General features: G+C 46.5%; 1 protein-coding gene across 1 annotated transcript in view; it reads left to right on the plus strand.

The window, feature by feature from the left end:
• LOC126101376 (UDP-glycosyltransferase UGT5-like) overlaps positions 1 to 5,471 on the plus strand; it is a 40,267-nt gene extending 34,796 nt beyond the window's left edge. Inside the window, exon 5 of the mRNA XM_049912043.1 lies at positions 5,159 to 5,471. Coding sequence (XP_049768000.1) covers positions 5,159 to 5,471 — 313 coding nt within the window. The remainder of the gene's footprint in view (positions 1 to 5,158) is intronic.
• Positions 5,472 to 12,298: the final 6,827 nt, after the last annotated feature.

Consider the following 12,298-nt stretch of genomic DNA (forward strand, 5'->3'; position numbering starts at 1 on the left):
CTATCTACGTTATTCCGTGGTTTATTAAGTTTTCAAATTTATACTGACTTTTTGATCGCCCTGTATATATATTATACAGCTTTATACTATATTCCACAACTATAGGTTGGAGAGGCAAACACGTAATGAGGAGCACAAGCATCTACCAATGCCCCGTGAATGTTCTACCAGGAAACACGTAAAGATATGCTACATTGTTCAAAATATGTGTTAATAATGCAACAATGACAAAGTGTAAAAAATACTTCAGCCTCACAGATCTATCTGTAATACCTTACGTTAAGGACTTACTGTCAGTTAATGAGCTGCATGTTTCATATATCATTTTAACTATTTTTTATCGAAATGATGTGGCATGAGTCAGTTTACAGGATAAGCACACACGATCAGTTTTAACGTTAATGAACATACCATCTTTCAAATCTTCTGTTGTAACTACGCTTGAGATCTAAGCTTTTAACAGTCGCTCTATATTTAAATAAAAACTCATCCATAGAATTGAAGAAATTCTCCAGGAGAAATGATTTTAGGTTATATTTAAAAATTTGTGACCTGTCAGACATTTTATGTCACTGGGCAAATAATGAAAAATTTTTGTTGCTGCGTATTGAGCTCCTTCCTGAGCCACAGGCAGTTTTAATAATGAATAACAAATGTAATTTTTCTTCTAGTGTTGTAGGTAAGGACATCACTGTTATTCTGAAACTGTGATAGATTGTTGTGACGAAATCCATTAGCGAACATATGTCGCTAATGGATTGCGTCACAACAATCTATTACAGTTTCAGAATAACAGTTATGTCCTTACCTACAACACTAGAAGAAAAATTACATTTATTACTCATTATTAAAACTGCCTGTGCCTCAGAAAGGAATATATTCCCTAATGGATTGCTTGGAGAACAGAGGTTTTCTTAGTACTTTAAAATGAACAAGAGTCTCGACCACCAGAGACGTTTATTTTCGTGGTTGCCAGTTTCTGTCAGTTACTGACCATCTTCATGGCTCATACCATGTTGGTAGGCAGTGGCGGTCAACGGAGCAGGCGTTACGAACTGCACGGACGTCAACTGATCAAGTGCCCGCAGTCAGCATTTGACATTCGTGGAGTTCTTAATGCCTGCTCCGTTCGCCGCCACCTCCCACCAACATGGTATGAGGTCTGAAGATGGCCAGCAACTGACTGAAACCGGTAACCACGAAAACAAACTTCCTTGCAGTCTATAGTACTTATATTCTTTTACGGTTTTATCGTGGTTCCGCCACGTGTTGAAGACATTCACCACAGCGCTCTTCGAACAGCCGAAAAGTCGCTGAGTTTCCTAAATGGCCATGCCAATCGTCTGGGCTTATCACAATCTGCATTCTGTCAAACTCAGATAGATCGCGCATCCTCCCAATTCTACACATGGGCAGCACGGTGACTGATACTATATGCACAGTGTGTGTGTCTGACTAGTAGTCATTCCACGTCAGGTGACGCTGCTATCGCCTGGACGGATTTATATCTATAAATAGGTTGGTGATCATAATGTTATGGCTGATCAGTATATATTGAATAGAAAAATATATAGAGCTGGAGGGGAGGGTGTCCAGCTATTTTCATCAGTTCTGACGTTTGTAAGAAATGTGTGGAGCTACAGTTTGTTCCAGCAACCATGCGAAATAATACAGGACTCAAAATTTACAGCATAAAAACCTACGGTATACAGCACAGAAAATCAGCCAGTACCTACTCACCATACCCCAACGTCTCGCCACATCTGCTGATTCCTAATGGTGTATTAGTTTCGGAACTTTCGTGGCTGCATCAAAAATTTACCTAAGTTCATATCTAGAATGTTCTCCAGGCAGTAAACAGCCTGAGCTGTCCCAAATCATACAACCGACGACTGATAACGCCAGTGATCATACTCAATACTGCGACCACTCCTTCATTTTTAATTCGGGACAGGCCATATTCTACCCCTCAGATGATGTATAACCTCTCCCCTTTAAATGTGACAACAATATTGTTTTGAGTTGATAAGGTCCGGGAAATTCTCTCGTAGTTCGTGTTATAGACAGTTCTCTGTGGTCCAAGCCCACTGGTTACGTGACTATTCCCTCGTCCCGCTGCTCGCTACATGTTAGCCCTGATTCAACAACCTGCATCTTATCTGCCGCGGGTAGACACTACTGATAGCTGCCTACCACTGGCTGAGTTGAAGAAATGCATAAGAGTTAATAATTGTACATGTCAGATGTATATACACTACTGGACATTAAAATTGTTACACTACGAAGGTGACGTGCTACAGACGCGAAATTTAACCGACAGGAAGATGATACTGTGATATGGAAATGATTAGCTTTTCAGAGCACTCACACAAGGTTGGCGCCGATGGCGACACCTACAACGTGCTGACATAAGGAAAGTTTCCAACCGATTTCTCATACACAAACAGCAGTTGACCGGCGTTGCCTGGTGAAACGTTGCTGTGATGCCTCATGTAATGAGAAGAAATGCGTAGTTGCTGTGATGCCTCATGTAATGAGAAGAAATGCGTACCATCACGTTTCCGACTTTGATAAAGGTCGGATTGTAGCCTATCGCGAGTGCGGTTTATCGTATCGCGACATTGCTGCTCGTATTGGTCGAGATCCAATGACTATTAGCAGAATATGGAATCGGTGGGTTCAGCAGGGTAATACGCTACGCCGTGCTGGATCCCAACGGCCTCGTATCACTAGCAGTCGAGATGACAGGCATCTTATCCGCATGGCTGTAACGGATCGTGCAGCCACGTCTCGATCCCTGAGTCAACTGATGGGGACGTTTGCAAGACAACAACCATCTGCACGAACAGTTCGACGACGTTTGCAGCAGCATGGACTGGTCTCTGAGACCATGGCTGCGGTTACCCTTGACGCTGCATCACAGACAGGAGCGCCTGCGATGGTGTACTCAACGACGAACCTGGGTGCACGAATGGCAAAATGTCATTTTTTCGCATGAATCCAGGTTCTGTCTACAGCATCATGATGGTCGCATCCGTGTTTGGCGACATCGCGGTGAACGGACATTGGAAGCGTGTATTCGTCATCGCCATACTGGCGTATCACCTGGCGTGATGGTATGGGGTGCCATTGGTTACACGTCTCGGTCACCTGTTGTTCGCATTGACGGCACTTTGAACAGTCGACGTTACATTTCAGATGTGTTACCACCTGTGGCTCAACCCTTCATTCGATCCCTGCGAAACCCTACAATTCAGCAGGATAATGCACGACCACATGTTTCAGGTCCTGTACGGACCTTTCTGGTTACAGACAATGTTCGACTGGTGCCCTGGCCAGCACATTCTCCAGATCTTTCACCAATTGAAAAGTCTGTTCTATGGTGGCCGAGCAACTGGCTCGTCACAATACGCCAGTCACTACTCTTGATGAACTGTAGTATCGTGTTGAAGCTGCATGGGCGGCTGTACCCGTACGCGCCCTCCAAGATCTGTTTGACTCAATGCCCAGGCGTATGAAGGCCGTTATTACGGCCAGAGTTGGTTGTTCTGGGTACTGATTTCTCAGGATCTATGCACCCAAATTGCGTGAAAATGTGATCACATGTCAGTTCTAGTATAATACACTCCTGGAAATTGAAATAAGAACACTGTGAATTCATTGTCCCATGAAGGGGAAACTTTATTGACACATTCCTGGGGTCAGATACATCACATGATCACACTGACAGAACCACAGGCACATAGACACAGGCAACAGAGCATGCACAATGTCGGCACTAGTACAGTGTATATCCACCTTTCGCAGCAATGCAGGCTGCTATTCTCCCATGGAGACGATCGCAGAGATGCTGGATGTAGTCCTGTGGAACGGCTTGCCATGCCATTTCCACCTGGCGCCTCAGTTGGACCAGCGTTCGTGCTGGACGTGCAGACCGCGTGAGACGACGCTTCATCCAGTCCCAAACATGCTCAATGGGGGACAGATCCGGAGATCTTGCTGGCCAGGGTAGTTGACTTACACCTTCTAGAGCACGTTGGGTGGCACGGGATACATACGGACGTGCATTGTCCTGTTGGAACAGCAAGTTCCCTTGCCGGTCTAGGAATGGTAGAACGATGGGTTCGATGACGGTTTGGATGTACCGTGCACTATTCAGTGTCCCCTCGACGATCACCAGTGGTGTACGGCCAGTGTAGGAGATCGCTCCCCACACCATGATGCCAGGTGTTGGCCCTGTGTGCCTCGGTCGTATGCAGTCCTGATTGTGGCGCTCACCTGCACGGCGCCAAACACGCATACGACCGTCATTGGCACCAAGGCAGAAGCGACTCTCATCACTGAAGACGACACGTCTCCATTCGTCCCTCCATTCACGACTGTCGCGACACCACTGGAGGCGGGCTGCACGATGTTGGGGCGTGAGCGGAAGACGGCCTAACGGTGTTCGGGACCGTAGCCCAGCTTCATGGAGACGGTTGCGAATGGTCCTCGCCGATACCCCAGGAGCAACAGTGTCCCTAATTTGCTGGGAAGTGGCGGTGCGGTCCCCTACGGCACTGCGTAGGATCCTACGGTCTTGGCGTGCATCCACGTGTCGCTGCGGTCCGGTCCCAGGTCGACGGGCACGTGCACCTTCCGCCGACCACTGGCGACAACATCGATGTACTGTGGAGACCTCACGCCCCACGTGTTGAGCAATTCGGCGGTACGTCCACCCGGCCTCCCGCATGCCCACTATACGCCCTCGCTCAAAGTCCGTCAACTGCACATACGGTTCACGTCCACGCTGTCGCGGCATGCTACCAGTGTTAAAGACTGCGTTGGAGCTCCGTATGCCACGGCAAACTGGCTGACACTGACGGCGGCGGTGCACAAATGTTGCGCAGCTAGCGCCATTCGACGGCCAACACCGCGGTTCCTGGTGTGTCCGCTGTGCCGTGCGTGTGATCATTGCTTGTACAGCCCTCTCGCAGTGTCCGGAGCAAGTATGGTGGGTCTGACACACCGGTGTCAATGTGTTCTTTTTTCCATTTCCAGGAGTGTATATTTGTCCAATGAATACCCGTTTATCATCTGAATTTCTTATTGGTGTAGCAATTTTAATGGCCAGTAGTGTGCAAACGAAATAAACTACCTGCAAACGGCGACACGGCAGGTACCGGCAGCAGGCGCAGCAGCTGTCGCGCGTGTTCCGCGACCGGCCGCGCGCGCCGCTGGAGGAGGCGGTCTTCTGGACGGAGTACGTGGTGCGCCACGGCGGCGCCCCCCACCTGCGCTCTCCGGCGCTCCACCTCTCCTGGCTCCAGCTCTGGCTGCTCGACGTGGTCGCCGCGGTGGTGGCGGCCGCCGCAGCGGTGCTGGCGCTACTGACACTGGCGGTGAAGGCTGCCACAGACAAGCTATCCAGCAAGAGACTGACAGCGGCTGTCCACAGAGCTGCCATCGTGGGTTCAAAGAAGCACACGTGACGACTTCTGTGATGTATTTCCTTTTTACAATAAAAGTGTCACAAAACATTCTGTTTGTACCTAGCAGTCCTATGAGCTTTTTCTCCTTTATTGTTATTACAACCCCCCCCTCCCCTCGCCCCATGTGAGCAGAATGGTGGGTACGCAGTAGCAGTGCAGTCCATCCGCTCTTCTGCCAGTAGACATTAGTCTCTAACATAGACGCAACACAAAAGCACGGCGACATAGCTATCACGAATTTAAAAGCATAGTAAAAGGTCATGATGATACAAGTAACTTACTGAACCATGAATTTACTTTCAAAACTTTTTCTTAAGAATTTACTGTATTTACTAGCGATTCATCAAGAACATTAACACATTTAATCACACTATGTGTGCGTGGAAGTAGTTGCCAGGAAGTAACTGATGAAATCAAAACGAAATTGCTTTTAACAAATGGGAATTTAATTCCTAAAAACATTTTTTTTAAGAAACAGATTTAAAATTATAAGCAGAAAGCACCCTCTAAATATCATGTTACAATTTATTCAGGGGCAGAAAGAAACAAAATTTTTGAGTGTATGAGTATTCTGGCTGAGAAACTTGCCGCTCCCTTTTGACACGGCCATAGTCACGACCGCTCACAACAACCTCGCCCCCGGTAGCTGAGTGGTTTACCTACCCTCTGTAACAAAAAAACTGAGTGAATGGATCAACAAAGAACCTAAATAGGTGTCATCGGACGTCCGCCTCGACCAAATTAAACGAACAATATAGAACAAAATGAGATCAACAACAACAAAAATTTGGTCAGCGCTATAGGCTGTCAATGCTAAGGCCCGGGTTCGATTCCCAGCTGGGTCAGAGATTTTATCCGCTTAGGGACTGGGTGTTGTGTTGTCCTAATCATCATCATTTTATCCCCATCGACGCGCAAGCCGCCGAAGTGGCGTCAAATCAAAAGACTTGCACCAGGAGAGCGGTCTACCCGACGGGAGGCCCTCGTCACACGACATTATTATTATTATTACCTTAAAGCAAAAGTTGTAACAATTCACACTAGCACACAAACTATGTACCCCGTAGGAGGGATGTAAATGGTACGAAACACTAAAAGTGAAAGATTAACTTGCCACCGAAGGTGCTACTTGATTTTAACTTCTAAGGGAAGTCTTACGGTGGAAGGGTGACAACTTTATATATTAAAATGACCATTTAAATAAAAGCCCATGAAATGCAATCTTACATAAAATTACACAAGATTGGCCAAACATGCTCTACAGTACACATATACCGCCTCTCGAGATGATAGGCAAGATAAAAATATATTTCAGGAATTACGCCGTTACACTTCAAGCAATAAATTCGTTAACACACCGAATCCGACAAACACGGCAGAGGCAGCTATTAACGTACGGCAGATTGATAGGGAGATTACCGAACAACCCGAACCGCAGGTTGCTCTAACCCGCCCCTACTCCAGAAGGGAAAGTCGGACCACCCAATTCATAAATTACCACCTTCCCGCAGGTGGGCAAACGGAGAAGAATGGTGGGACGACTCCAAAACAAAGCGGCTGGTGACCTCACCAAGAAAACAAGTAGAATTTAACAAGTAAATGAAACAACATATCACCAATCACTTAACTTCTAATAAACTGCCATTTCTGGCGAAGACCTGGCGCCTCACCCCCAAAACTCTCTCCCGAACCGTCCGCTGCCAGCCGCTTCAACGGACGCAGGAAGGCGCGCCGATCTCCCGTCTCACGGCGTCGCAGCTCGCACCGGCCAGACGAACGTCGTGGGTTGACTCCTGTTGCTGTCGTGTCGGCCGCGAAGCCACTACCCCTCGCTACACGGCGCGGCCCACTGGACTCACGTGGCGCCCTCACAAGCGCCGACGCTCAAGGCGGACAAGTCACCTTGTATCTCAGTGCGCGACCGACCAACCGATCGATCCAACCGCCAATGACCGTTCCCTGAGCAACTCGAGCAGACTGGCTGCCTAACGCGCAGACTCAGATGCAGGAACTAAGGCCCCGACCGGGCGACCACTCGTTGAGTTCCCTCACTGCGCCACAAATTCGGACGAGAGACAGACTAGCAAGCTGGGGACGAGAGAACCACCCAGACTGACCGACTCACTCCAGAGTGATTACTGGCGAGCTCATAGCGCCTGTTAAATGCACGTGAACAGGCAATCTTTCCCCTTTCCCACCAGAGGGAGACACCAAAGCTGCGATTGCCACAGCGGCGCCACCGTCAGAAACGGAGGGCGACTGCTTCACACTACGCGCTGCGGCGCGCTCTTCAAAAGAGCAGTTTTTACCACGGCTCACTTACTGTCTTCATGAATGATTTAAAAACCCTGATAAAAATGTGGACAGACAGCACAGTTAAAAACACTTGAAAGACACTTGAAGAACGCTAAGCACTGGACAAACATCAAAACCCACTGAAAACGACAGAAAAGACCCTGAACATTAAAAACAGATCACCATATACTTTAAGTGAAACTGGAAAAGGACTTCCCTTGGAAGATAGATTGTTGATGAAAAGGAAGGTAGGTCTGGAGGTAGATACAAGAGTAGTGATAATGGGGACTGGAAAGAGGTGGTTACGAGACATGGGTGGCTGTTGGGAACAAGTAGAGGGGGTAAGGGGGGAGAGAGGGGTGATTCAGGGTGTACACTTGGGCAGAGTTTGTTGTCCAGGAGAGAGAGAGAGACGGTTGAAATTTCACTGGGAGACGACGTGGACGGTGTGCAGGTGGAAGGTTGGTGGGGTAAGTACATAGACAGTCCTATGAATCTATATCTACATAAGGAGGGTCAGGGGAAAAACCAGGTAAGGCAGTTTATTTTTCAAAATCGAGTTATTGTTAGAACTCGATTCAGACTGATCATAGGCATCTGTTGAGGGGATAAAACTGAAAAAAAGGCCAAGTGAGTCCAGAGATAGTAGCAGTCAAAGTTTTTCTGTAAAACGAAAGAACCAGGCAAGTAAATTTTTCAGGGGAAAGAAGCAGGCCAGTTAGTTGTGACTCATCCGGCCATGAGAGGGCAGAGCAAACAGAATTTCGATCCACGCTCCCTCCCTCAGTAATCAGGACGCAAGGAAAAATAAATCGAAGATGCAGCCTGCGTAGACTTTGCAAAAAATATATCCCTGCCAAATATAGCAACCAATGACTTGTTGTTTAATAGGGAACTTTCGATGTATTCGTTCAGTATCTCCGTTGTTGTAACAGACTAATTCTTTTTTATGTTCAGCCTGCATCTATTGCGAAATAGCGCGCAATGAAGTGACGACGTTCCTTTTCACTCCGTCACTCTCGCCTTAGATGGAGACTCCGAAGAATTCTTCGCACAGTATCCCACGAGAAATGGTCAATATTTAGTGATATGACAGGGATGGTCATTCCAATCGGCAAAGTGTAGTAGACATGGGCTCTAAAATACATAAGAGTATGAGCACTTCTTCACCTTCAATAATGTGAAACAATTGTCTTCTACTGCAAAATCTTTGCTTTCCGTGTTTTGGGGGAATATACTAGGGACCAAAATAAGAAACTAATAAACTTGGTTCGTTAAGAACTATGAGCACTTATTCAGTAGAAGAGGTGTGTTTCACATAGCGAAGACGAACCATTTCTCATAGCTCTTAAGGTATGCACTTTAGAGCCCATGTTTACTGGAGAGTTTTCTTGTTTTGGTCCACGTCATTATCTCTTAAACAATGGAAAGCAGAGGGCTTGCAGTAGATGAGCTTTGTTCCGTACTAGTAGATCTTAAGGTATCCTTTCCATAGTCGATGTTTACAGACTTCTTTGCTTCGATAATCATACCTGTCATATTGCTGATTATTGATCATTCCTCATGCGACATTCTGTATATTTTGTAATTCTAGTGCTGGTCAAAATAAAAATTCACCGCCTTCCACGTCATTCGTTGTATGACTCTCAATCAAATTAGTGGTGTGAAGAAGACAAAAATCACATTTGCCCTTGCGTGGTGCGATAAAAATACCGGATTAGGGAATGCAAAGACACTGGTGGTAATAACTGAAGATTCCAAGGAATTGATCGGCTCATCCAGACGTACGTAAGCCATCTCTTCTGACTGTGGTCACTTTTAATCAAGCTATGGAATTCATTCTTCGAATCAAAGTATGCTGCAAAATGCCGTTTGAAAACTCAGCTTATTAAGATAATATCGTCTAAATCCAGCCACTGTCGAGTGCTGAAATACCAAACGACTTATCTCGGATGAACGGAAACTGGCATCATCCTGACACCTTGACAATGTCAAACCTTTGATGGGTTGCCTGAATTGCCCATACCTGCTTAGAATAGTATGTTTAACTTAAGAATGATGCACTTGTCTAATGAAAAATAGGTTTGCAGTTTTCTTCTGTTTGCTGTAATCAAATTCTAACAACTCCGTTCTTTATTCTGTGGCTCAATTTCCAGGCTAAAATACAAAGATGCGCAGAGACTGAATAAGGTTTTCCATCTGGGTAGTGTGAAGTTCTTTGGTCAGCTGCTCCCCCCCCCCTCCCCCCCCCCCCCTCAGGAAACTATACGACGTTTGCGCACTATCGCTGTGTTATCACAACCAGGAATTCGTATAGTCGTGATTTTTATGGAACTATTACGGTTCTTTCACTTGACTTACCTGTTTCTGTCCCCTTAAAGAGCGACGTTTGACTGTATTTGGCAAATTACTTTGTTTTGGGACTATTCCAGATGCCAACAACGCCATTTCCTCGTCCAGCGCGCTAAAGTCATTCAGTTTATGATATAAAAAGTATTGTACATTCTTATGCGTTGATGCAATCACAGCTCTAGGCGCTACGGTCGCAGGTTCGAATCCTGCCTCGGGCATGGGTGTGTGTGATGTCCTTAGGTTAGTTAGGTTTAAGTAGTTCTAAGAGTCTTGAACTGCGCTCGAGACACTTTCAATGAGGTGCTTGAGTATTTGCGGAAGAATGGCAGCTCATTCTTCCCCAAGATCCGAAACCAATGTCGGTAACGATGCTGGTCGCTGGGATATGGAGCGAAGTCGACGTTTTAACTCATTTCAAAGGTATTTCATTGGATTCAGTAAATTTCCGGGATGTCGTTGTCCACAAACCACTGCCTCACAGATGATGCTTTATGAGAGGTGTGGTGTCACCGCCAGACACCACACTTGCTGGGTGGTAGCGTTTAAATCGGCCGCGGTCTGTTAGTATACGTCGGACCCACGTGTCGCCACTGTCAGTGATTGCAGACCGTGCGCCGCCACACGGCAGATCTAGAGACAGATCCTAGCACTCGCCCCAGTTGCACAGCCGACTTTGCTAGCGAAGCTACACTGGCAAATACGCTCTCATTTGCCGAGACGATAGTTAGCATAGCCTTCAGCTACGTCATTTGCTACGACCTAGCAAGGCGCCATTACCCGTTTGTATTGAGATTGTAAAACCTGTACCGTAAAGAGCGATGTTCTACAATTATGGATTAAAGTTAAGTATTCAAGCAACTACGTACTTTATTTACTAGACTCAACTACTTTAACTGTTCCAGACCTCACGCCATCCTGCGTGAGCTTATAGCGTGCATTTCGGCCTCCTCTAGCAACACTGTGTTGGCTCTTCTGCCAACACTACAAGAGGGAGCATTGCCATGTTGATACGAGCAAGCTTCGTTTCCGAACTGTTCCTATACTATACGCAGCACTTATGCTGTAAATTGTGTTCATCTCCTTTCACACTTAGCGTTTTGTTAAGTGTCATAATTAGACCACACGCTATCCACAAAAAACACCCTCATACCGAAAACCACCTCCTCCGTATTTCACAGATAACATTCTCCAGGCATTCGCCAAATACAGACTCTTCAATCGGTTTGCTACAGAATCTAGCGTGATTCATCACTCCAGATCATTCGTTGTCAGCCATTCACTGCGCAGTTGCGCCACTTGAAGAGTCGCTTAGCTTTGGCTACGGCCATTGAATCCCATATACCATCACCCTAACCTCGTTTAATCTGTCGGTTCCCGTCAAATCATCGAAGTTTCGCAACGCTTGGGATGGCTTATACTTGGTAGGTATCCGCCGGCTATTGACAATTTTTCCCCTTGCCGTTTCGGCAAACGGGAGACGGAGTGGTGGCAAAAATTTTCTGACCAGCAGCCTTTACACCGATTTACTGCATTAAATTCCGAACCTCTCCAAATTGTCTAACGAAAGGAGGGCATATGGTACTGTTGATGGCGATTCGTCCATCGGATGAAGACGTTATTCTTTGCGGCGCCTTTGGTACTATTCGACAGGTGTAGGTTATGTGCTGGCACTGGGTTTCACCCTATCCCTTCTCTCATTATCGTGCAACGCAAATATGACACCACATTACACACGCGCCCATTACAGTCGACTATACATATTGGATACATTTAACACACAAATCTCACACCTAATGAGTGAAAGTTGCAAGTGTGCGTGAAGAATAGGAGATACCTTTCCGATTAGGCCGCTGAACCTGCCTCTCGGGGTCACCCAGCCAATCATGCCATACGGCTTTACTTTTTGTCATAACCCTCTCTTTCTAACCCTCTACTACGCACAGTCAATGTTAGGTGGACTGGGGGAAGTAGTTTGGAACTCGTGATTGCGTTCACTGGTTTCGTGAAACTTCTTATTACCAGTCGCTGTGATATTGTACGGTCCCTGCCCGTCTGCTTGTGATGTCAGACTGGCCTTAGTGTAGCTGTTGGTGTTTGTTCTCGTTTCCACCTTACAATTATTTCACCACCAGTCGTCTTTGGCAGCTTTAGAAGGGTTGAAACATCCCTGATTGTTACTC

Source organism: Schistocerca cancellata, chromosome 9 (assembly GCF_023864275.1).
Source record: "Schistocerca cancellata isolate TAMUIC-IGC-003103 chromosome 9, iqSchCanc2.1, whole genome shotgun sequence".
Lineage (NCBI taxonomy): Eukaryota > Metazoa > Arthropoda > Insecta > Orthoptera > Acrididae > Schistocerca > Schistocerca cancellata.